At 39.1% G+C, this 21,713-nt stretch overlaps 2 protein-coding genes across 4 annotated transcripts; both read right to left on the reverse strand.

The window, feature by feature from the left end:
• Positions 1-2: 2 nt before the first annotated feature.
• mtres1 (mitochondrial transcription rescue factor 1) lies at positions 3-9,368 on the reverse strand. 2 transcript variants are annotated; one of them, XM_088354097.1, is made up of 4 exons: positions 9,299-9,368; positions 6,710-7,163; positions 1,549-1,621; positions 3-1,462 (listed from the first exon to the last, which is right to left on the reverse strand). In XM_088354097.1, exons 1-4 carry the CDS (start codon positions 9,315-9,317, stop codon positions 1,280-1,282), a joined length of 729 nt encoding a protein of 242 aa, XP_088210223.1. In that variant the 5' UTR covers positions 9,318-9,368; the 3' UTR covers positions 3-1,279. The 2 variants fall into 2 exon arrangements, with proteins under 2 accessions (XP_088210223.1, XP_088210224.1); XM_088354098.1 differs by lacking the exon at positions 9,299-9,368 and adding an exon at positions 8,367-8,674.
• Positions 9,369-10,394: 1,026 nt separating this feature from the next.
• Positions 10,395-21,146, reverse strand: tmem151bb (transmembrane protein 151Bb). 2 transcript variants are annotated; one of them, XM_088354937.1, is made up of 2 exons: positions 20,893-21,146; positions 10,395-15,098 (listed from the first exon to the last, which is right to left on the reverse strand). In XM_088354937.1, exon 2 carries the CDS (start codon positions 15,018-15,020, stop codon positions 13,689-13,691), a length of 1,332 nt encoding a protein of 443 aa, XP_088211063.1. In that variant the 5' UTR covers positions 15,021-15,098; positions 20,893-21,146; the 3' UTR covers positions 10,395-13,688. The 2 variants fall into 2 exon arrangements, with proteins under 2 accessions (XP_088211063.1, XP_088211062.1); XM_088354936.1 differs by lacking the exon at positions 20,893-21,146 and adding an exon at positions 17,911-18,347.
• Between the last annotated feature and the right edge of the window lie 567 nt (positions 21,147-21,713).

The following is a 21,713-nucleotide window of genomic DNA, read 5'->3' on the forward strand; positions in this document are numbered from 1 at the left end:
GGACTTTGACACTTTATTTACTGAACGCTTGTGATCAGGCATTGATTTTAACACTGTCTAGCAGCAAGCACTTCAGTCCTCTTGAAACAGGGTTAGAGCAAACTATGGACCACAAAAATTGTAAAAGATAAATGCTAACATGCAGTGCCTGGCAAAAGAATTGACAACCTCAACACAAAACTCCCCTTTTTATGATAATTTTCCAAGAAAGGGTTTTTCTTCTTTCCACTCTTCTATAAAAGGCAGATTTATGCCGAGTACGGCAAATAGTTAGGCTTATGCACAGATTGTCCCACCACATTATGTATGCCTGCAGGTCATCCAATGCCAACAAGGTCCTTTTGGTGGCTATCTGATATTTTTTTTCCCTTGTTTGGGCTGAATGTTTATTGGGCGGCCAGGTCTTGGTAGGCCTGCTACTAGTAGTTTTAGGCACTGCATTTTGATACTAGTGCTCCGGCAGATGTGTAAATGTGACAGGTAAGTCATTATGTCAATATTAAAATTCACCAGGGAACTTTTAGAATCAGTTAGCTGTACTGAGAGAACAGAGGGCCAATATTTTTGCAACTTCTAGCTTTCATTTTTTTCATAGCAAACAATGTAAAATGTTGAAATAATTTTGTCCTACTTCACGATTGTGTTTTACAAAAATATTTTGGGGTGGTGGGAGGCAATATATTTGCTAGGCACTATATTTATGAAATTCCATGAAATAAAGACTTCCTAACTAGTGTTTGCAGTTTTTCAATGCAAGTGATCACATTTAGTGATTAAAAAAGGGAGATATAATATAGCTTTGCTTCAATTACTTTTAATTGGTATGAATGTGTTTAAGAACCAATTAGATGAGACCGTTCCTTTACAAATAAATATACAATGAAATATAACTTGTGCACATCATTTTAAATTCTAAGAAGTGCGATCTTTTTTCCTCATGTATTGCCAAGGTTTTGTACTTTTTCCAACGAATCCATTTTTTTCTTCCTTTGTAAAATATTTTGACCCAATGTGGCCCATGCCCTTCTTAAAAATATTTAAATGCACTGTTATGCTATGCCTGCGGATTGCATCATAGACGAATTTTCGTCAAAAATAGATGTTGGTGAGCTCAAATTAGCAATCGATGCAAGTGCAAGTGAATTTTTTTCTCCCTGTCATGACTCACAACAGTAGATTTTCCCAGCCTTTAGAAAACTTGTAGAAATATTCCAGATGATATTATATGCCACAGATATAGACAGTGTACCATGTATTTGTATTGCCTTAATTGGTCTGGTCAAGGCTTAAAGGCCTCCTCCTTGGAAAGCGCTATAAACTTCCAGCGCCTTAGAGAAACTTTGTACTTTTCTGCACTAGCGGTTTGCCCCAAAACCTTTTTCAGGACAACTCTCATTAAAGTGACAGTGTTGGCGTCTTGGTTCTCAGACAGCACCAGGTCCAAAGTATCCCCAACTTTCACCTGGATAAGGTACATCATCATCAAATCAGGCTATGCATAAAATGTACGAAAATAAGTCATTGGAATATATTGAGGGGAAAACTCACCGTTTTACTTTTCTTGATAAGCTTTTGTCCATTTAATCTGAGTTTGTTGTTGTAGAAATTATCTTCAATTTTGCTGTTGGAAAGAAATAGTAATTGAATGAATGGAATGAGGGGTGTTTTTGTATTGCATGTTATCACAACCAATATCAGAGAGTAGAACAAAATATCAGAAGTCACTTTACTGGAAACAATTATACAATTTATAAGAAAAATAATTAAAAGCATTGGTAATTATGAGTTACAGTGCACTGAAAAATATTCACCCCCCTTCCTGAATTTTATGTTTGTCCGTTGCTCACAGAGGTTTCAGGTCATCAAACCAATTTTAAGATCACACAGACAACCTAAGGAAATACAGTTCTGAAATGTTGATTCCGTTTATCAAAGCACAAAAAAAATCCAGGCCTACATGGCGCTATGTGGAAAAGTAATTAAGGTCAATGTCCACTGTACAAAAAGACACTGGCCAAAAATAACATCCATGGGAGAGTTCCCAGGCAAAAACCTCTACTGTCACATTATTATTCTCTTTTGTGGACTGAAAATGTAACTTTTGGGAAAGTGTGCAGCTCATTAGATCTGGCGTAAAAAAATGGCACAGCATTTGACGAAAAGAACATAATGCAGAGAGTAAAGCATAGTGGTAGCAGTGTAATGGTGTGGGGCAGCCTTGCTGCCTCAGGACCAGGAAAATTGCTGTGGTTGACTGAATAATGAGTTATGGTGTTTACCAGAAGATACTGAAAGAGGACGTCCGTCCATGAGTTCGTACCTTTAAACTAAACCACTCTTGGATCATGCAGCAACACAACGATCCGAAAAACACCAGCAAAAACCATCTATGAATGGCTCACAAAAAAGGGTTGTGGAGTGCCCAAGTCAAAGTCCAGATTTAAATCCAATTAAGATGCTGTGGTATGACCTTTAACCGGCAGTTCATTTTTGAAAACCCTTCGATCTGGCAGATTTGAAACTATTTTCAAAATTTCTCCAGTGTTGTGAAAGACTCATTACCAATTATCATAAAGGCTTGGTTTCTGTTATCGCTGCCGAAGGTTAACTTGCAATTAGGTTCAGGCGGCAATTACTTTTTCACATCGGGCCAGATAGGTTTTCATTTTTTGTGTGCCTCAATAAATGGAATTAACATTTCAAAAATGAATTTTGTACTTCCTTGGGCTGTCTCTGTGTGATATGAAAATTGGTTTGATGATCTGAAACCTTTGAGTGATAAATATGCAAAAAATACATAGATCAGGAAGGGGGTCAAACTACACCGAGCAATTGGTGCTGTTTTGTGATGAATAAATTGAATGCAACATATTTGTTACTCACAATGCGGTGCTCGTTAATGGCGAAAGGATACGATTGCTTTTTTCGAATGTGTTCTCAGTCCCTAATGCCCTATTTCCTAGACAGCCCCGCATTTTGTAGTCATCTCAAATGTAGTGCCCTCATTCCATTCAGTGTTTTGGTGTGCCAGCTCACTAAGTGCCCCAAGCTGCATATCCTGTGACCTCTGGGCCATTTAACAAGGTATAGGGACTGAAGATCTTTGACAATTCATTATATATCAAAACAGTTTTAAAAGTAAAAACGGCAGGCACGGATAACTGATTCATAGTACAGTAGTAACAGGGTCCATTGTGTGCCTGACCTACTCCAAAACGGTGGCTGGGATTGGGACTTCTCAGTGTGTACTCAATTTATCATTTTCCAGTAATTTGTCTGGCCTACCTCTGTGAAAGGTATTGAAAGTTATGTTGTAGGTTTTATGTTTCTCAATACATGTTAGAAAAATAGATTCTTAAATTCTAAGAAGTGTGAATTTTACTCAGCATGAGAGTGAAATAGATTAAGTAGTGTCCTAATGGGGCTTCACGATTAACCGTAATCTAATCTATATCCCGATGCAAAGGGTAGCAATCGTAATCGCAAGACACTATGGTATTTTCAAGCGTTCATAGTTCCATGCTTGTGAGTGATGGAATGCTTGGCCAACCAGAATTGGGAGGCAAGTTTTAACGGCACCAGCTATTTAAAGTGAGGCAAAGTTTGCATGCAGTGTGTGTGCGAACGACTGTCAATGGCTGGTGTATGCTGTCCAGACGTTTTGCCCAATTGGTCGTCAAAACAAGCGGCGACACGATTTCTAGGAGCCTTTGCAGTTTGTTACATTGGAAAAGAAAAATCATTTAAGGCAAGTTTTGCATGTCACTAATTAAGTTCCCACAAAAAAGTAAACTAGCACGTAAATGGACCTTTTTTCTAAAATCTAAAATCGGAAATTGCAATACAGGTTTAAAAAAAAAAAATCGCAATTAGGTTTTCTTTCAAAAATAGTGAAGCCCTACTCCTGAGTTTTGGTTGTTGGACTGAATTATTATTCTTAGGACCTAATTTTAAAGGACATTTCCTGTAGGTGTTATTTAAAGGTCTAAGAAAGCATGCTATACAGAGTGAACTATTCAAATGTATATAGCATCTTTCATAGCACATTCTATTGCAAGTCTTGTATAAAATATCTGTTTTAAGAAATGTACATCATCAACACCAAGATCTCTGTGAATTCAAATGCACACATTCCTGAGTATGTTTTTTAACGTTTTTTATCTATTTATAAACAATGTGTTTAAATTGTTTTTAAAACACTAAATTAAAGCAAGCAAGTATGTGAATTAGGTCTTTTTTAATCACTAAATTAGAGCATATGCATTAAAGATCATAAAATCCAACAGGGCTAGCTCAGATGTTTTTTTTTTTTAAATCCATACTATTTTGATAAACTGAGTCTTCCTCCACTTGATTAAAAAAAGCCAGTAAAGAAAGATGTAGCTAGCTTTTTGAATGTTGGAGACAAGAGTGGCACCAAATCAACTCATTTGTATAAGAAGTTGTTTTTTTAACTATTATACGCATGATATTATATTTTTAACACCTAGCGAGCCAGAATAAAAAGCTTGACGGGCCACATGTGACCCACAGGCTGTAGTTTGCACATCTCTGATCTTAAGTCAGTAGGACGGGTGCAATTGCATGCCTTGGCAGTAAGAAAGTATTATTTAGTTTGTTTTTAAATAGGTCAAAATATTTCCTTTTTTTTTCTTTTTCGTGCAAATGATTCAAAGTTAATATTCAAAATTATTATCCAATTATTAATGTATTGAAGTGATCTGATTATTTTTAACAAGACTGAGCGCAACCAAATTTGGTATAATAGGTATACTTGAGGATGTCATTTTGAAGGTTGTCAGTTCCCCCTGCAGTGGAACATTAACAAAAATATGTGCAACGAAAGTCCATGTTAGTGCCGTAAATTATGGACTACAGAACGCACCCGATTAAAAACCGTATGCACAAGTTTAAGAACGAAACTTCACTTTGTCTTTGTACAAGCCTCGCCGGATTTTAAGCTGCAGGCTTAAACAGCCAGAGAAGTTAACTTTCCTATGTTTAAATTATAGTCCTAGTGCACACCTGACGCCAACCGCGTGGTGAATTTGGCATTGACGCGGTTGGCTGCAAACCGCTATGACAGCACCAGGTCAGCCATACTGTGGAGCATAGTGCCAGAGTGCAACACAAACATGTCTTTGAGTTGTTGTCATTGGTGGTTTGTGCAAAAGGAGAACAAATGACATTCCCTTGTATTGCTCCTCGAAGATTAAAGGAAACTTCAGCGAGCTGACATCGACGCTGATGATATGGAAAGGAAGTGTAGCGTTTTTGAGTCGACTTCCACTGCTGTTCAGTAGGATGTCTTAATTGGGCACTGGATTTGAGGGTAAAAAGTTTAAATCTCATGGGTATGTGGACAACATTAAAAAGTTTTTCTCCTGTTGTGTGTTATATCTTGGTAAAAATATGTCGTATTTCTCATGAAAGGTGTCACAAATGTTTCCAGACGTACCATGGTGTTTTGTATTTAGAGCGCATATGTTATGGAAAAGATCAACTCGCTGTTTCGTCGGTTCCAACATAAAGAAAAAAAAAGAATAACTCGCACCATATTCAAAGTAGATGTCACAAATGATCAGGTAGGCAAATTACCAGCACCGATATTTGGAAATTGACGGATATAGTTATTGGCGCTCTCCCTTTCTCCTGCCTTCTTTCTCACACGCTACCCACCCCGCGCCTTCTGATTGGATAAGCGACCGGGGCGGAGCCAAAGAAGCAGAAAGAATAATGTTAGAGCAGATTAAACAGCGGCAGCTATTCAAACTCCTGAGTTCCGACACGTCTGTGAGTCAAGACAGCTGATAGTATTGAGAGTTTAAAAAGTCTGTAGTAGAAAGGTCTGCGAGTGATTGATAGCGTAAAGTGTAGTTAACCTGTTTTAGGGAAGCATATTCAGGTGGAGACTGATATATTAGCTCTTTCATGACATTAGTCAATTAAATGTGTGTTTGTGATTGATAGAGAGTAGAAATTGCATGCTAAAGTAAAAAGCTGAATGATTAGCTGTTACCATAACATTAGTTTGTCAATCTGCCTCTAAAAGATGAGTGCCCACATTTTTCAATTCGTGAGCTCCGCTAAAACATTGATGCACTTCTTGTTTTAAGTTAAGTCATGTTAGTTGTGTTGAAATTTGTATTTATTTATTTTTTTTTAATTATCAAGGAGCTATTTAGGTTTTTATATGCCTTTATATTAGTTACTGCCCAATTTTAATTACTGCACTTGTTACTTTTTGACCTGTTGTGTTGAAAATCAAATGTTTTTACTTTAAAAGGTTTCAGAGAGCTAATAAAGTTGTTTTTTTTAATTTATGAAGAATATTTTTTGTTTCTTTTTACATTAACATTTCCCTACACCAATATTTAGCCTCTACAGCAAACAAATATCTGCTCCAAATATCGGTTATCGGCCTCTTCGTAATACTAATTTTCGGTATCGTTATCGGCCCAAAAAAAAAAAAACATATCGGTCGATCCTTAATTCTAAGTCACAGTGTTTAAAATGTAGCAAAAAATGTAACGGGTCGAAGTCCGGAATTTAGGGTAAATGAATACAGTTTGTGTTGTCTTGGACAGCCATCTTGGAAGCCGTGAAGGGTTGGTTCTGTCTCACATACGATCGACACCTTTGTCCTCATGGCTTTAGAGTTTACAATTCATAAAATTATAAACATTTTTAATCAGTGTCTGTGACTTACTTGCGCGCCATGTCCAATCCAGCTCTTAAAACCACATCGTAACGGAAAGACTGTACATGTTTCTCAATGTCTTTATAGTCTTTCGGCATATTTGGATCCTCCTCCACCTCTTCGTCAGAATAGCTGCTCTCTGGATCATTTTCGTCCTCACCCTCTTCTTCTTCTTCTTGCGTCGTCTTAGCAGCCCCTTTTTTTCTATTGCTTTTGAAGCGAAACTGATGAACAGACCACCTCCGAGCAGTGTCTCTGCCGCAAAGAGCAGGTCGGTGGCAACATAGCGAGGAATATGCGGAGCATCCCCACAACTGCCGTTTGTGGATAGTCCTCGGGCACCATTCGCTCTGTGCAAGTCCATAGCCAGCAGCCAGGAGATGGCGCGGGTTCAACCTTCCTAGTTGCCTCATGGTAAGAGCTTGTACCACCAAACTGTGCATGTTGGAGGTCCAGCCAGTCACTAACAAACAAAGGTAATTAGCAATACTAGCAGAAAGGCAGGCCATGGTTTGTTGAACGTTTGTCTATAGAAACAATTGCATCAATCAAGGTGTTGGTTCTGATAGAACAGGGGTGTCAAACTCCTTTGAGACTCTCAAGTGGGCCAGACTAGAAAATTAAAGAGAAAAAGAGAGTCAGGGAAAAAATGAGACAGAGAGGAGAGCAAAAGAGACGAAGAGAGAAACTAAGAGAGAAGGGGAGAAAGAGAGAAAAAGAAAGACATAAAAGAGAAAGAATGAGACAAAAAAGAAAGACAAAGAAAAAAGGGAGATAATAGAGACACAGAGTGGGAAAATTAGAGAAAGAGAGGAGTGATGTAGACAGAAAAAGAGAAATATATAGAAAGTAAGAGAGAGTAAGAGAAAGGAAGAGAATAAGAGTGGGAGGGATGGACAGAGAACAGACAGAGAGACACAAAGAGAGCTAGAAAAAAAAGAAAGAACAAGAGACAAAGAGAAAAAGGAGATGGAGAAAGAGAAGAGACAAAAAGCAAAAGATGGAAAATGAGGGCAAGAAAGAAATAGAGAGGGAAAGCAAGAAACTGAGCAAGAAGGATAATGAGAGAAGGAGGAGAGAGGAGAGAAAAATGAATTGAGAGAAAGGGAAGGAGAAAAGGAGATGGCAAAATAAAGAGAAACAGAGACACAAATTGAGAGAAGGAGGCAGACAGAGAGAAAGTGTGAGAGTAAGAGAAAGAGAGAGTTTAAAGGTGGTGTCCCTAACCTCAAAATATGCTACTTGCTGACACCATATTCTGGCTGATATCATTATTACAGCCTCTGTCAAGCTGCTAGTTTAGCACATGCAAGTGCGTGTCTGTCTTAGATGTGGTCGAAAAAAGCTTTTGTTTTCCAATCTTTTCGGGTTTGGCCTGGCATTTGGACTGTATTTAAAACAGTCTGTTATTTACTTTCACCATTTTCATCCTAGAAAAAAGGAAAACCTAGAGCCTGAACATGAAATCACTTCCCCCCCCCCCATCCTTTCTTCCAACCTAATGTGCCACGTGGCCTGAACACTGATGATAAAAGGTAAAAAGCAGATAATCGCACTGAAAAAAATCACGGCTCCTTGAACACAGTTCGGCATTGTTAACGCATACTTAATAGAGAACAGGTTTAATTTCAAACTTCTTAAGGACGTCTTAAGTTCCGCACCCCACCTTTGAGACTTCAATCGTGACTTTAAGCCAGGAGAACTTTAAACCAGGAGATGGCGGCAGAGTAACAGGTGCTCGAATAAAATCTTCTTTTCATCTTTTTGGGAGTTTCTTCCGCTCCGGTAAAAGTAAGATAAAAGCAGATTGGCTTAATGTCTCTTTGAACTCAGTTGGACATTGTTAACACATACTCAATGGAGTAAATAAACGATGCACCCCAATTTCCATGTATTTTTGCTTTTTAGTCAAATAACTGGTTTTGGTAATGACGTTTTTTTTAACCACTAGGCCAGGCTAAATAATACACTATGTCCTTTAAAAAACATACACAGAAAACAAAATTGAAGCACCAAAAGGGCACTGTAGCTACTTGAATTCTCGCGAGATTACTGCACGAATTGGTTATGATGAACAGACGCTAAAGAAGTTTGAAGTTTTATGAAATAAGTAAGCGTGTTGAAAGACAACTACAACGTTTCAGCGTGCACTTTTTGGATATCGTTAGAATATTGTAATATGTCACTCCACATTTGATTATCAATGGAATTTTTTTCCAGTTGTCTTTTTATTATTAAATATTAATGTGATGATTCAATTATGAAACCTAAATTGAAACCTCATACAATTATAAACATATATAGTGATTTTACATTATCCTAACAGCATTTAGCACATGCATAATTTGTTAACAGCGAGCAAACATTACTAAAAATGTTTCCTCTTTTTTCCTGCACTGTTGGGCTGGATTCTCAACCTTACATTAATCAGGTTATGATGAATGAGAAGCTAACAGTTTACGTGGGTATAAAGATATGTTTTTCTTTTACATTTAGGTCGGTATCGCAATAGACAATTTATCGAATTAAAATGAAGGATAATTGTAACACGTGAAGTTAATCCATTGTATTGATTTCGAGCACATGAATGTAACTCACCTAGAAAATAACCTCGCATTGCTATTATGGTACGTTGCTTCTTTTAGTTATTATTGTAGTACAATCAGCTGTTAAGCTTTTGTGCTGCCCTCTATTGCTTTGGAGAGTTATCACAATTCCACAACATTCTAGTAGGGAAAGTTGTCAGAAATCGGTGAATGTTGCACTGTTGTCAAGAATGATAATAATAATAATAATAATACTTTTTTTTCCCACAAGAATTATATATTTTTTTCTTTTTTACGTGAAAAATAGTTTAAACTCATATTGGCCTTCAACCAATCCAGGGTTGTCCCCGCCTAATGACCAAAATCAGATAAAAAGGACCACGGCAACTTCACGACCACAGCGAGTGTAAGTGGTCAGCGAATAAATGAATTATTAAAGGGACAGTGTGTATTATTTTTCACCTCCTGGTGGCAAAAACTAAAACCTCATGAATTGAAAGTAAACAATATTGATTTGAATTATAAGGAAAAATGAATGAACTATCTTATAAAGGTGTATTTTTAAGTACTCAAAAGTGAAGGGAATTGACATCATTGTCAGCCATCTTGTTGATACGAGTACCCAAAGCCTGTTAATCTTCTTCTTTCCTTCTTTCGTTATTCTTCCTTCTTGTCTTTCGTTTCCACTTTTTTCTCTCATTTAGCTTTCTCTAATTTTTCTTTCTACCCCTTTTTCTTTCCCTTTCCCCTTTGTTCTTCCCTTTCCCTTTTATTTGTTTTCCCCTTTTTATTTTTTTATTTTTCTCATTTTTTCTTTTCTTGTATTCTTTTTTTTCTATATCCCCCTTTCTTTTTTCTTTTTTGTCTCCCTTTTCCGTTGTTTCTTTCTTTTTCCCTTTTTCTTTTGTTTTTGCTCATTTTCTTCTTTTTCCTTTTATTCTTTTTCCCCTTTGCATTTTTCCCCTTTTTCACATTTGTTTTCTCCTTTCCCCTTTTTCTTTTTCCATTTTCCTCGTTTTTCTTATTTTTTCCTTTTTCTTCCTTTTTTCTTAACTTTGTTCACCTTTCCCCTTTTTGTTTTTTTAATTCCTTTTTTCCTTACTTTTCTTTCTTTGCAAAGGGCTGGCCAAAAAAATCAAAAACACATATGGGTTGCAGTAACATTTATTGCAGAAACCTTTTTTCCAGCATAAGATAAAATTGCTTACATATCTTTTTTAAATATAGTCACATTTACAGCCATTTTGAATGTCACCACAACGATTATAATTTACAAGTGACAAATTTGCTTTATGTATGATGGATTGGAACAACAGATCCTAAAGGGACATTGTGTATTATTTAGCGCCTCCTAGTGGTAAAATAATCATTTGATTAAAATATATCTATATTTATTTGAGGATTAAGGTAAAATATAGTCAAATATTCCACACTGTCCCTTTTTAGACTCCTGGAAAGGGTTAAAAATAGTAACAACGTTGCTAACTGACGTGTTGGTCTTTAAAGGGACATTGCGTTTTTTTCAGTGACTCCTAGTGGTAAAAAAAATCACCCGTTAGAAATATCTGTGCTGATTAAATAATAGGCAACAATGTTTCTATGCAGTTTGTATTCGTCCATGAGCTTTGTAGCCCTTTTTTCAGATGCACTACACAATAAAGCGACATCTACTGGTTGAATATTACACATTGTCCCTTTAACCTGTTTTTCGTTCCTCTCAAGGGATTGGCAACAGTGTACGGGTGTTACATACAGTATAAGTGAATTTATAACGACATTCATCTTCAGTACAATTCCTAGTCATTTTCAAGTGCATAATACTGGTTTGACTACACCAAACACAAAATATTTGCATCACTACTTACACCCGTTATATTTTATACAAAAACAGATATTATAAAATGTTTATGGTCTATCGACTGTAAACAAAAGTGCGCTTAATATATTTGCATTTTTGGGAAACTCGACTTGAGAGAGTAGGAAAAAAAATGTATACAATAACAGAGATGTAACGTTTGCATCAAGTCCTATTTTTGTAAAGCTACATAATCGATACGTTGGTGTATTAGGCCTTTATGATGCACACGGAGTGCAGATGTTTGAAAGATGACCACATGACACCAGGGTGCCCCCCTGAGGTCAGCTGAGGTGCCCACAGACCTGTTCTGAAAAAATCTAAGCAGTGCCGCGTTTAAAAAAAATGTAGGTGAAGTGCTTGTAAAGGCTTGAAATTTATACATCCAACAGCACTTGTTTTCGGGTAATCAGAACGCGAGGCAGACAACAACCTGATATAGGTGGGCCTTCTTTGGATCACAAACAACGCATATATGATCCACACGCTCGTACAGTGTTGATTCAAAATGGTCGGATGATGTGTCTGGGGCACTTGTAATGTATATCAGAGGTATCTAGAACGATTGTTAGAGGTGAGGTACATCCCTTTTACTCAGCCGTTTACATCATTGTCACTATTGGCCAATAATGTTGCTGTTCTCTGATACCACACCCTTTTAGGACGGATCGGCTTTTGTAACCTAGGAGATTTAATCAAAATAAAAGGCTCAGGGGAGAGCCTTCAGAACAAGTTGGAATTTCTTAGCTGAGGGTATGGTTCTGTCCTGTTCTCCTTGCCAGTTCAAAATCCATCAATGTCCTCTTTCCTTACTTTGATGTCTACTAAATTATAAATCTATGAAATTCCAATACAAAATAAGTCTGCATGGAATACACGGGGGAAACAAATCATATTATAATCTTTGGACTAGCATTCTACTTGAAAAAAACTCTTCAGAATAAGGCAGGGGGGTGTCCCAATATTGATCTGATATCAACACAAAAGATGCTTTAAATGTGTGATGAGGTATGTCTCATAAGGTTTTGGGAAACTTGTGTTTGACTCATCTAGAGCTTTTCTTTCAAGTTTTGATTAAAAGAACAATATTAGGATTTTATAAACGGCACTCTTTACTTCAGTAGTGTCTTTTTGTTGTTTTTACAATATATAAAAAGAATAAAAGTTCAAACAAACTATTTTATTCTGTTTCAAGTACTGTATTCTTATTTTATTTAAAAATATTTTTTAATAACAACAATAATAGACAGAAAATAAAATCTGCCGATAGATAAATTCTACAATATTAGGTTTTAGTTGTTTTTGGGTTTCTTTTTATTTGAAGATATTTTAATAATAATTATCATCATCATCATCATCCTTATTGTGGTTGTTCTTGTTATAATTCTTATTATTATTTGATTCATTTTAATCATTTGCACACCTAAAAAAATCAATTGAGCTAAATGATCTGCGGGTGAAGATTTTTTTACAGTGAAATATAATGTCACGGTTGCCATGGCGCCCAATTTTATCCCCCAAAATTTAAAACAATAATTGTAATGGACAAATTTAACTAATACTGCAGATGGCATTTATATTTAAAATTTCTTCATTTAAAGAACGATCACTGTTGTTAATAACATCAGATTTCTTTGAATAATTATTTTCTGTTAATACAAAAAAACATAAGTGTGAAAAATATTTTGCAGGTAAATCATTTTTTTTAAATATGAAATAAGATTGATAAAATATAATTTATAGCTAACAGATTGGACAACCCTTAAAAAGAAAAAAATAGAAAATTACAGCTTGTATTGAGTATGGCATAGATATTCAAAGATTTCATTCTCTTAATATATATCAGTGGAACAGACTATTTTCACCTTTCATTAAAACAATTATACTTGGAATTTTACAATTTAGTATTGTAGTTATAGATGAAGAATTTCATAAAACGTTTTCACTAACAGGTTACCAATGATGCCTTTCTTCCATATATTTCAAATGTTAACCTTTGGAGGTGGCAGCACGGCAGCGCAGTGGTTAGCGCGTCCACAGCACAGTTCTAAGGTCATAGGTTCAAATCCAACTACCAGCCTTACTGTGTGGCGTTTGCATGTTCTCCCCGTGCTTCCAATGGTTTCTTCCCACATTCCATGCATGTCAGGTTAATTGGTTGTTTTCGAAACACGACTTCAAACAGCTCTCTGAAGAAGGAGGAAGTAAGATTCGTCCCTAGGTAGAAATGAGCGAGTGTGTTGTCGGTCCCTGTGTGTCCTGCGACTGGCTGGCAACCAGTTCAGGGTGTCCCTTGCCAACTACCCGAAGACAGCTGGAATAGGCTCCAGCACCCCCGCGACCCTACTGAGGATAAGCGGTGTAGATAATGAATGAATGAACTTTTGGAGGTCTCCATTTTTCTGGGTCCAGCTGTTTACAGATTGAGAGGTTAAAAACAATGGCAATGATATGCAATGTTAACAGTCTTTTTCCTCCTCACAGTTATTGCTTTGCTGTTTCACACATTCAGGATTTAGGCATTTGTTTGTGTATGTCACATGCAGCGGCAAGTGTTTGTATGCTACAGATCTTTGATTTTACACAGTCATAGCGACGTCTCCACACATGATCCGTTTCTGTGGAAGGACCTGTGATTATGGCAGTTTTCGCTGCAGTGGACGATAAGTACTGGGTAGCATAGCGCGTCGTCGTAGTCCGGGGGTCCCTCTTCATCCGTTGTGAGGCGTTCTGACAGGCAGCGGGTATTCTCGCTGGGGCTTTCCTGATCATCCAAGCTCCCACTCCTCCAGAAGCAGCTCCTTTGCGAGCCATAGCGCCGGGCCAAGGAGAAGCGGCTGGCGCTGAAGGGGATCCGGGAGCTCGCGCCCGTGCAGATGCTTAGGGCGCTCCTTGAGAACACAGAGGAACAACTGATGGCCCTGTGGCAGCGTTCGCAATTCTGGCGGACACCACTGAAACCGGAAGGGCGCTGAGCCAGGTCCATCAAGCCCGCCTCGGAATAACTGGGGACCAGCTGCTGGTTGGAGCGAATGTGCCATTCCAGTTCTGTGCTGTCAATGGTGTTGACGCGAGGGATGCGTCTCCAGTAAGGCCGGTCCTCGCACGGTGTCACTGGAATGTAATCGTGACCGAAGAGTTTCTCCACGCGATAGTGCACGTATGCGGTGCGGTACTCGGTGAACACCCGCAGAGGCCATGAAAATGTGAGGAAGGAGGCCACCCAGAAGACGTAATGGGATAGATACCAAGGGTAGTGCTCCGGGTCAGACAGGGCCATGATGTATTCCTTCAGTTCGATGTTTTTTAGATGCATGCCCTCCCTGGCTTCCATGTAGTCGTCCAGGCCTTCGTTGTCGGTGAAGAACCTCGCTCGTTGCGTGAGGTACGAATTCTCAGACTCAACGTTGGCGAAGCTGAAACACTTTGTGAAGCGCATCTTGGTGAGGGACGCTTTCTCCAGGCTGAGCAGCTGCTTCGAGACGTCTTTGACCCCACAGTGCCCGTAATCAAATTCTGCTTCTGCCACGTGAGTGTTGACCCGTTCGTGGTAAACTTGGGTGCTGGTGTAGGCGTCGCCGTTGCGGTAGCGAGTGACCTGCCTGGTGCGGCGCACGTAGTGGTAACTGATGGCTTTCCACCAAATGCAAGGTTTTGCCTGCTGCATCCTCTGGATTCGCTCATAGATGCCATCCACATCCGTCTTGTGCTGAAGCTCATTCTGCACATGGCAGTGCCAGCATTCCACGAGGTAGACCAGGTAGAGCATGCCCAGCAGGGCGAGAGGAATGTAAATGTAGCCGTCAGAACAGGGACTGTCGTGGTACATCATGGATTTCCCTTTGAATGCACTGTCAAAGTTGAGGCGGGTCACCTCGGTCACGTGACACCAAACCATGGCTGCCATGCAGCCGTACATGAGTATGGAGAGGATAAGGCATTTCCAAAAACTCTCTCGGCATAGAGACTTGCTCAACGATTGCTTGAGGGGTTTTTGCTGCAGAGGAAGAGAAAATAATGCAATCTTTGAAATCTGGAGGCGTGAAACATACAAACCATGCAAAAAGTGCATGCAAATAAATGTATGTCTTTAAAGCTTAGCTTGATGGTAGGGCATTAAATGGGAGTTTGACAGGACTTTTATTTGTTGTGAGGACCCAGCAAGCTAATACCCTCCAGAGGGCACTAAGAGACTAATTAACTAATTAAGTGCACACCGCGCTCAATATGCCCCTGCATATAAAGACAGCACGAAGAGATCCCCAGCGTCAGATCAGAGACATTTCTCCCCATCCGTGCTACTTCTCTGAGCCCTTGACACCTGCGTCGTGCCCAGTTAGATTTGTGCATCTATCCAACCTTGAGTTTTTGTAATGTATTTGTGCTGCCCGTTATCTTACTTCCTCCTTCTTCAGAGAGCTGTTTGAAGTCGTGTTTCGAAAATAACCCAAGAAAAATGTTTAGTAATGTTTATTTAAGGTGTATTTATTTATTTATTTATTTTAGAATTAACTACTCAACAATAAATTAACACCAGAGAACAGGGCACTATCTGTTTTGTTTATGTATTTGTTTTTTTGTTTTACAAATGATTACTCTATTCAAGATTTTTTTATTCAATAAGAATGCAAAAATTTTGCAGGGCATCCATATGGTTTCCGAATCATAAACACATGTCACATATGTTACAGTTGTGAAAATAATTGTCGTTTGCAGCAAGTCATATTATAAAAAATCCATAAATAATAGTCCAAATGCAAACGCATGAAAGAAGTCTTTAGAGATATTTACTTTGATCAGTGTATGTTTTATCATGAGAATTGTTAACATGAAGTCAATGTGTGCTTTTTTGGGGATCACATTTCAAAACAATGACAACAATCTTTGGGAGCTACACTGTTATGTATAGACAAAGCCATTTAAAATAAAATACACAAAAATAAACAAAATTCTACCTAGCTTTCTTTTTTTTGCTTATCAGATTTGAATAGTACTTAGTGTCCTGGTTTCAAAAATTCCCCTTTTCTATTAGATGTGCACATGATTCCAATTTCATCGAGTACTTGTGTGTACCATACAAAATAATGTAAACCACAGAAATAGTACTGTACCTTCCGGTAGCGCTTCAATTGCAGACAATCATACAATATATTCGTATTTTGTAAACATTTTCTTCGACTATTGTTTTTTCCACCTTTCCATTCCTTTATCACTAACTTTCTTTGGATCCATTATGATAGGCAGAAAATGGAAATAAAACATACAAAATCACGATAAAATGAGATGTGGTCCCTCTCAAAAAAGATGTGATGACGTCAATTGACCGAACAGGAAGAGGAGATCGAGCAGGACATTATTGGCATCTACCTTCCATTTTTTCTTCTTTTAGCCTTATTTTTCCAGGACCAAGGCCGCGACCCATTGAAAACCATTTTCGTATTTCGCAAGTTTACTTCTATGACTCGATCGTTGTTATCACTGTTTTTCACTTTTCCTTTCCCTTATCACTAATTTTTTTGAGATCCGTTATTATTGGCATGAAAGGGAAATAAAACAAACAAAATCACAATAAATTGAGATGTGGTCCCCCTTTAAAAGATTTGGTACAGCGCTAATTGACAGAACAGGAAGAGGAAATCGAGTACGTCAATATTGCCATCTACTGTGTAATTGTTTCTTCTTTAAGCATTACTTTGCCAGGACAAAGGCCAATGGCACTTTGAAAAAAGGTCACCATTTTCGTATTTCGCAATAGTTTACAACTATGACTTGATCTTTGTTGTCACTGTCTCGCACTTTTCCTTCCCCTTATCACTAACTTTCTTGGGACACATTATTACAGGCAGGAAAAAAATAGATCCAACAAAATCCCCCAAAATTAGGTTTTGTGGTCCTTCTAAAACGCGCCAATTGACTGAACCAGTAGGAAAGATCTCCATCTACTGTTAAAGAGTGTAGTCGACCCTCCATTTTGTCTTCTTCCTGAAAATGTTTTCCAAGGCTAGCCCACTAACTCAAAACTTTTAGATCCCGATCCACCAGTTGAGAAACGGTGATTAAATTATTCCTAATATGTCAGGTGTGTTGTATATATTATTTCTAATGCAGTGCAGGTTTATTATGTCCGAAAGACAGGGTTCGTACACCCTTTTCATGGCAAAATTCAGGCACTTTTTAGGGACTCTCAAAGCAAATTCAATTTTTTCCAGTACCATTACAAGAAGAAATACAGCGATGATCAAAAGAATGAGTTTCAAACCCCAACTCTAGCCAAAACCTTGCTTTGGGACCCTATACTTGGTTTAAAACCCTAACTTGAAGCCAAAACCCAAGCGTTTTCATCTAACCCTAGCTGTAACCTTAGCCCTAACCCTGTTACAAATTGTAACCCTAGCTCTGAACCTATTTTTGAACCCTCTATTCAGTTTAGAACCCTAACATGGAGCTCCAATCCGAGTTCCTAGCCCTAACCCTGTTTCAAACAGTAACCCTATCTCTAAACCTATTCTGGAACCCTCCATTCCGTTTAGAACCCTAACATGGAGCTTAAACCCTATATCAGAAGAATAAAATAACATTAACCTTTATTTGAAGCCCAAACCCAAGCTTCAAACCTAGCCCAAAAAATTCAAGCACGTTTTAAAAGTAATAAAAATACAATATTAAAATTCAAGCATTCTCAAGGATTTCAAGCATCCAGATGAACCCTGAATAGACAAATGCTTTCACATTAGGATCGCATATTTAGAACACATGCACTTGGCTTAAGGTTTGCATTCCCCAAACAACAAGGAGCATGGAGAAGATACCTCCTCCCTGGCGTCCTCTTCGAACACAACGGTAGTGGTGCTGTTGCTGCTTTCACTGGCAGTGGCAGCCGACGCCGGAGGAGACATGATGCTGATAAGCGATTGATGATGATGGCAATGATGTTACTGATGAAAGAGCTTAGAGAACTCCCTCTCTAATTCCGACTCCTCATGATCGATGCTAGCTGCGGCTCAGGGCGCCTGAGAAAAAGCTCAAGCTGCATTTTGCAGCCAACTATGCAAATGCAGTGTGTGAAAAAGCCTGTGCCGCGACAGACCCCCAAGTCCCAACCCCCTTTTCTCCGGTGTGCCGCAGTAATGCGAGAGCAGATGGGTGCGGGGAATATCGGCGACTCGTCAGACCTCACAGGGGAGGACTTGACCTGCACTTCCGGGATACTGATTCTTTCCTGAGAAGATGCCGTGTGAAAGGTTGCTCTCCGTGGTGCCGCTGATGTAGGAGGGGGAGGTAGGGGGCAGGTAGCCCACACGGTTGCAGATGTCACTTAAAGGGAAAGATCCCTATTGCCACTGCATTTTCAATGAATACCTCATACATAATTTAAAAAAAGACAAACAAAAGATTTCCTATATTGCATTCCCCACTAAAAATCCATGATAAGGGTGGCCTTGGGGGTAGGGCGCCCGACCGAGACTGGGGGGTTGCTGGTTCAAGCCTCGGCCGAGTCATACCTAAGACTTACAACATTGGTACTCATTGCCTCCCTGCTTGGCGTTCGGCATTAGGGGTTGAAATTGGGGGGTTTGGTCTCCTAATGACTCCCAACACACCAGTTAGGTTGAGCGAGGGGGCTGGGAATCCCCTCCTCTGTATCAATCTTCCAGAAAGAGTCCGAAATGTTAATGTGTTAATGTGTCTTGACTCTAGCCACCTCCCACTAGGGGGATATGGCTCCGGTGTGTCTATATATATAAAATGATAAGGGACAGGCGAGGATGTAACCCCCATTAAAAAAGGAAGTTAATAAATAAGTTCTATCTATCTATCTATCTATCTACCTTGGTCATATCCCTCAAGAGGGGTGACCGACAGCAAGACACACACATACAATAACAAAGAAAATAAAAGGGAAATAAGTAGCAAAAAAAACACACAAAATCTTTTGGACCATGGCCAACCCAATTGCCCAAACACCCAAACAAGTTAAGCACCTCGGCACCCAAGTCGGTCATGCTTTCGTCCCTTCAGATGAAATGGGACACCAGAAAGTGGCCATGTCACTCGGGTCAGGGTGACACAACACACTATTTTGTTCAACAGCAGGGCCCGACAGCTTTCACTGGTTTACCCCTGCCGCATCATATGGGTGCCCAGCCCATCCTTAAGAACGTGTCCACAATCCCACTATCCTTTCACAACACCTCTCCACTTCTATCTATCACCATCTATATATTTTTTTTTCACTTGTTGGTGAATAAATGAGTAAAAAAAGATAATTCAAAATCTTGAAATTTGGTTGGAAACACATTGTAGTACATATTTGAACATATGGCTAGCAATTGAAATAAACTATTGACAACTCATTCAATTATTTGTGATGGAAAGTGCGATTGCCAGGCAATTTTTGCCGTTTTGACTCATTTTTGAAGGCCTACACAGAATTTAGTTCTAAAGCTATATAGGCCAATCAAAGGAAACTTGAACCCTTATCTTTTATTCGGGGGGAAAAAAATCATGCTTCTACCTTTTACCATTGTTTGGCAAACAACAGTTGAACATTGCTAAGTTTCTTGAAAATAATCGTCTCTGAGAAATCTTCTGAGAAAAACAGCTTTTTGTGAAAGGATGCTTTTCAAGCAGAATTTTCACTTTGGTGCATTTTTTTTAAAATTTGTGATACCTTCAATTTCTTACCCAGGTGTCTTAAACTCGCAGCCCAGGGGTCAATTTAGGCCCACGGAAGGACAGTTTGAGGCCCCCTCTTTGACATGAAAGATTAACAAGACAGTGTGTACTATTAAAAGCCCTCTGGTGGTAAAAAGTCATTCATTTAAAAAAATATAGTCAAGTCAAATCATGTTTATTTGTATAGCCCTTAATCACTAGGAGTCTCAGAGGGCTGCACAGACCACAGATTATTGCAAACCACAGATTATTATTACACCATCCTCTGATTTAAAACCTACATGAAGACAAGGAAAAACTCAAAACCTCAGCATGAAGTAAATGAAGAAACCTTGAGAAACGACAGACAGCACCTAAAATTATCAAAAGCAGTTGTGAGCAATACATCGCTTGGAAAACCAAATCTCTCCTCTACTCCATTTTGACTAAACGGTGACGTTGTGATTCACAATGACCGAAAATCCGATCTAGACGAGTTTTGTATGATTCCTCGATTCCGAGGACTATTGAAAATCTCAGTGATCCGATTGGCAACCCAGACCAAGAATCTGATTCATCATGTAGCTTCACATTAAGGTCCCTGTAGAAATTGGGAGATGATTATTTTAACACTAGGAGATTCTGAATATCGCACAAGGTCCCTCTAAGGATTTTTTTTTCTAGACTTAACCTTTTTGTATTTTAGCTGCAGATCTAATATAAATCGAGCATGAGCAGTGTGAGGTAAGATTTGTTGTTATCTGAGCCCTAATCATCTTTGATGTCATTTTCAACTCATAACTGGGCATAATGTCTGCTACCTCAGATAAATGAAAACAAATTGACTCAGCTGGTTAACTCTTATTCAAAAAAGTTATAAATGTTAAAGCAATTTAAATATTGATTGATTCTAAGCAACATGTTAGCAACCTCTTAATATTCTGCAACACAAAAAATGTCCTAGTTAAAAAAAAAGAATCATCACTGCACCCCGATCAGTTCCACCTGTCTGTTCTCGTTTACCACCAGCTGTTCTGAATTCCCAGCTAATCAAGCTCTGTATTTAGAGCCCTGCCTACCTACGTCTGATTGTTTGCAAAGCTACGCCCGGAACCTGTTTGTCTGCGCTCACCAACCTGGTTGCTCAGTTTCCTCTTCGTTCCATCTTTCAAGCCATTTTCCTTAAAGGTAGTCCCAAATCTCCACTTCAAGATCTCTCTTCAATCCAAGACCCTCTCTCCCGTTTCCCCGTCCCTAAATAAACTTTCTTAACGTGACGCAATTGTGGTCCTTGTCTGCCTGATCCGCGATAAATACAGGGTGTGTCATGATTGCTGATTCAGGGCACCTGTGACTGCCCAATTGGCGCCAACAGCCCTGAGAGCTGATTGGTTCAGAGACTCCTTTTAAACCCCCGGCTTTTAAGAGGAAGCCGTCAGACCGTTTGCGAACCTATGCTCCCAGCTAGGCAAGCTCATACCTTCCGACATATTCCTGCCCTGTTTTCTCCTGCCTGATACCTGTTGCCGACCCGTCTCTGCCCTGATCTGCCATCCCGACCTCCGACCTGTTTTGCCCCGTGTCCTGCCTGATACCTGTGCCGACCTTGTTACTGAACTAGATACCGCCCTTGCTCTCCCGTCCTGGCTAGTGACCAGTATCCCTGCTGTCTACGATTATCCTCGCTCGACACAGAAGTGCCACTTCCGCGTTCCAGCCATCTGCTACCCGTGTCTGCCGATCATCGGATCGTGGAAGCAAGCACTGCGCTCCCTCTTATCAATAAAACTGTAAACGAACGCTACTGGGTCCTGTCTCCGTTTCTGGCTTGTGACAGGGTGTCTCGTGATGATAAACACGACAAATATATCAAATATAAAGGCACAGACCTGTCAGTGTTCGATGTATGCTATGAAAATCCAAACGTCTAATTCAATATCTGTACATTCACCTGATA

The sequence above is a fragment of the Urocampus carinirostris genome, chromosome 15 (assembly GCF_059441175.1).
Source record: "Urocampus carinirostris isolate Australia breed hairy pipefish chromosome 15, RoL_Ucar_1.0, whole genome shotgun sequence".
In the NCBI taxonomy this organism is placed as follows: domain Eukaryota; kingdom Metazoa; phylum Chordata; class Actinopteri; order Syngnathiformes; family Syngnathidae; genus Urocampus; species Urocampus carinirostris.

Bases quoted from the DNA above. Each gene is read 5' to 3' on its own strand.
- mtres1 (XM_088354097.1), bottom strand. The intron at 1,622-6,709 runs GTAAGTCACAGA...TCTTTCCAACAG, and splicing joins GGATTGGACATGGCGCGCAA to CAAAATTGAAGATAATTTCT. The intron at 1,463-1,548 runs GTGAGTTTTCCC...TACCTTATCCAG, and splicing joins TTATCAAGAAAAGTAAAACG to GTGAAAGTTGGGGATACTTT.
- tmem151bb (XM_088354936.1), bottom strand. From the start codon at position 17,997: ATGTCTCCTCCGGCGTCGGCTGCCACTGCCAGTGAAAGCAGCAACAGC. The intron at 15,099-17,910 runs GTATCTTCTCCA...CTTCCTCTGCAG, and splicing joins AAGAGGACGCCAGGGAGGAG to CAAAAACCCCTCAAGCAATC.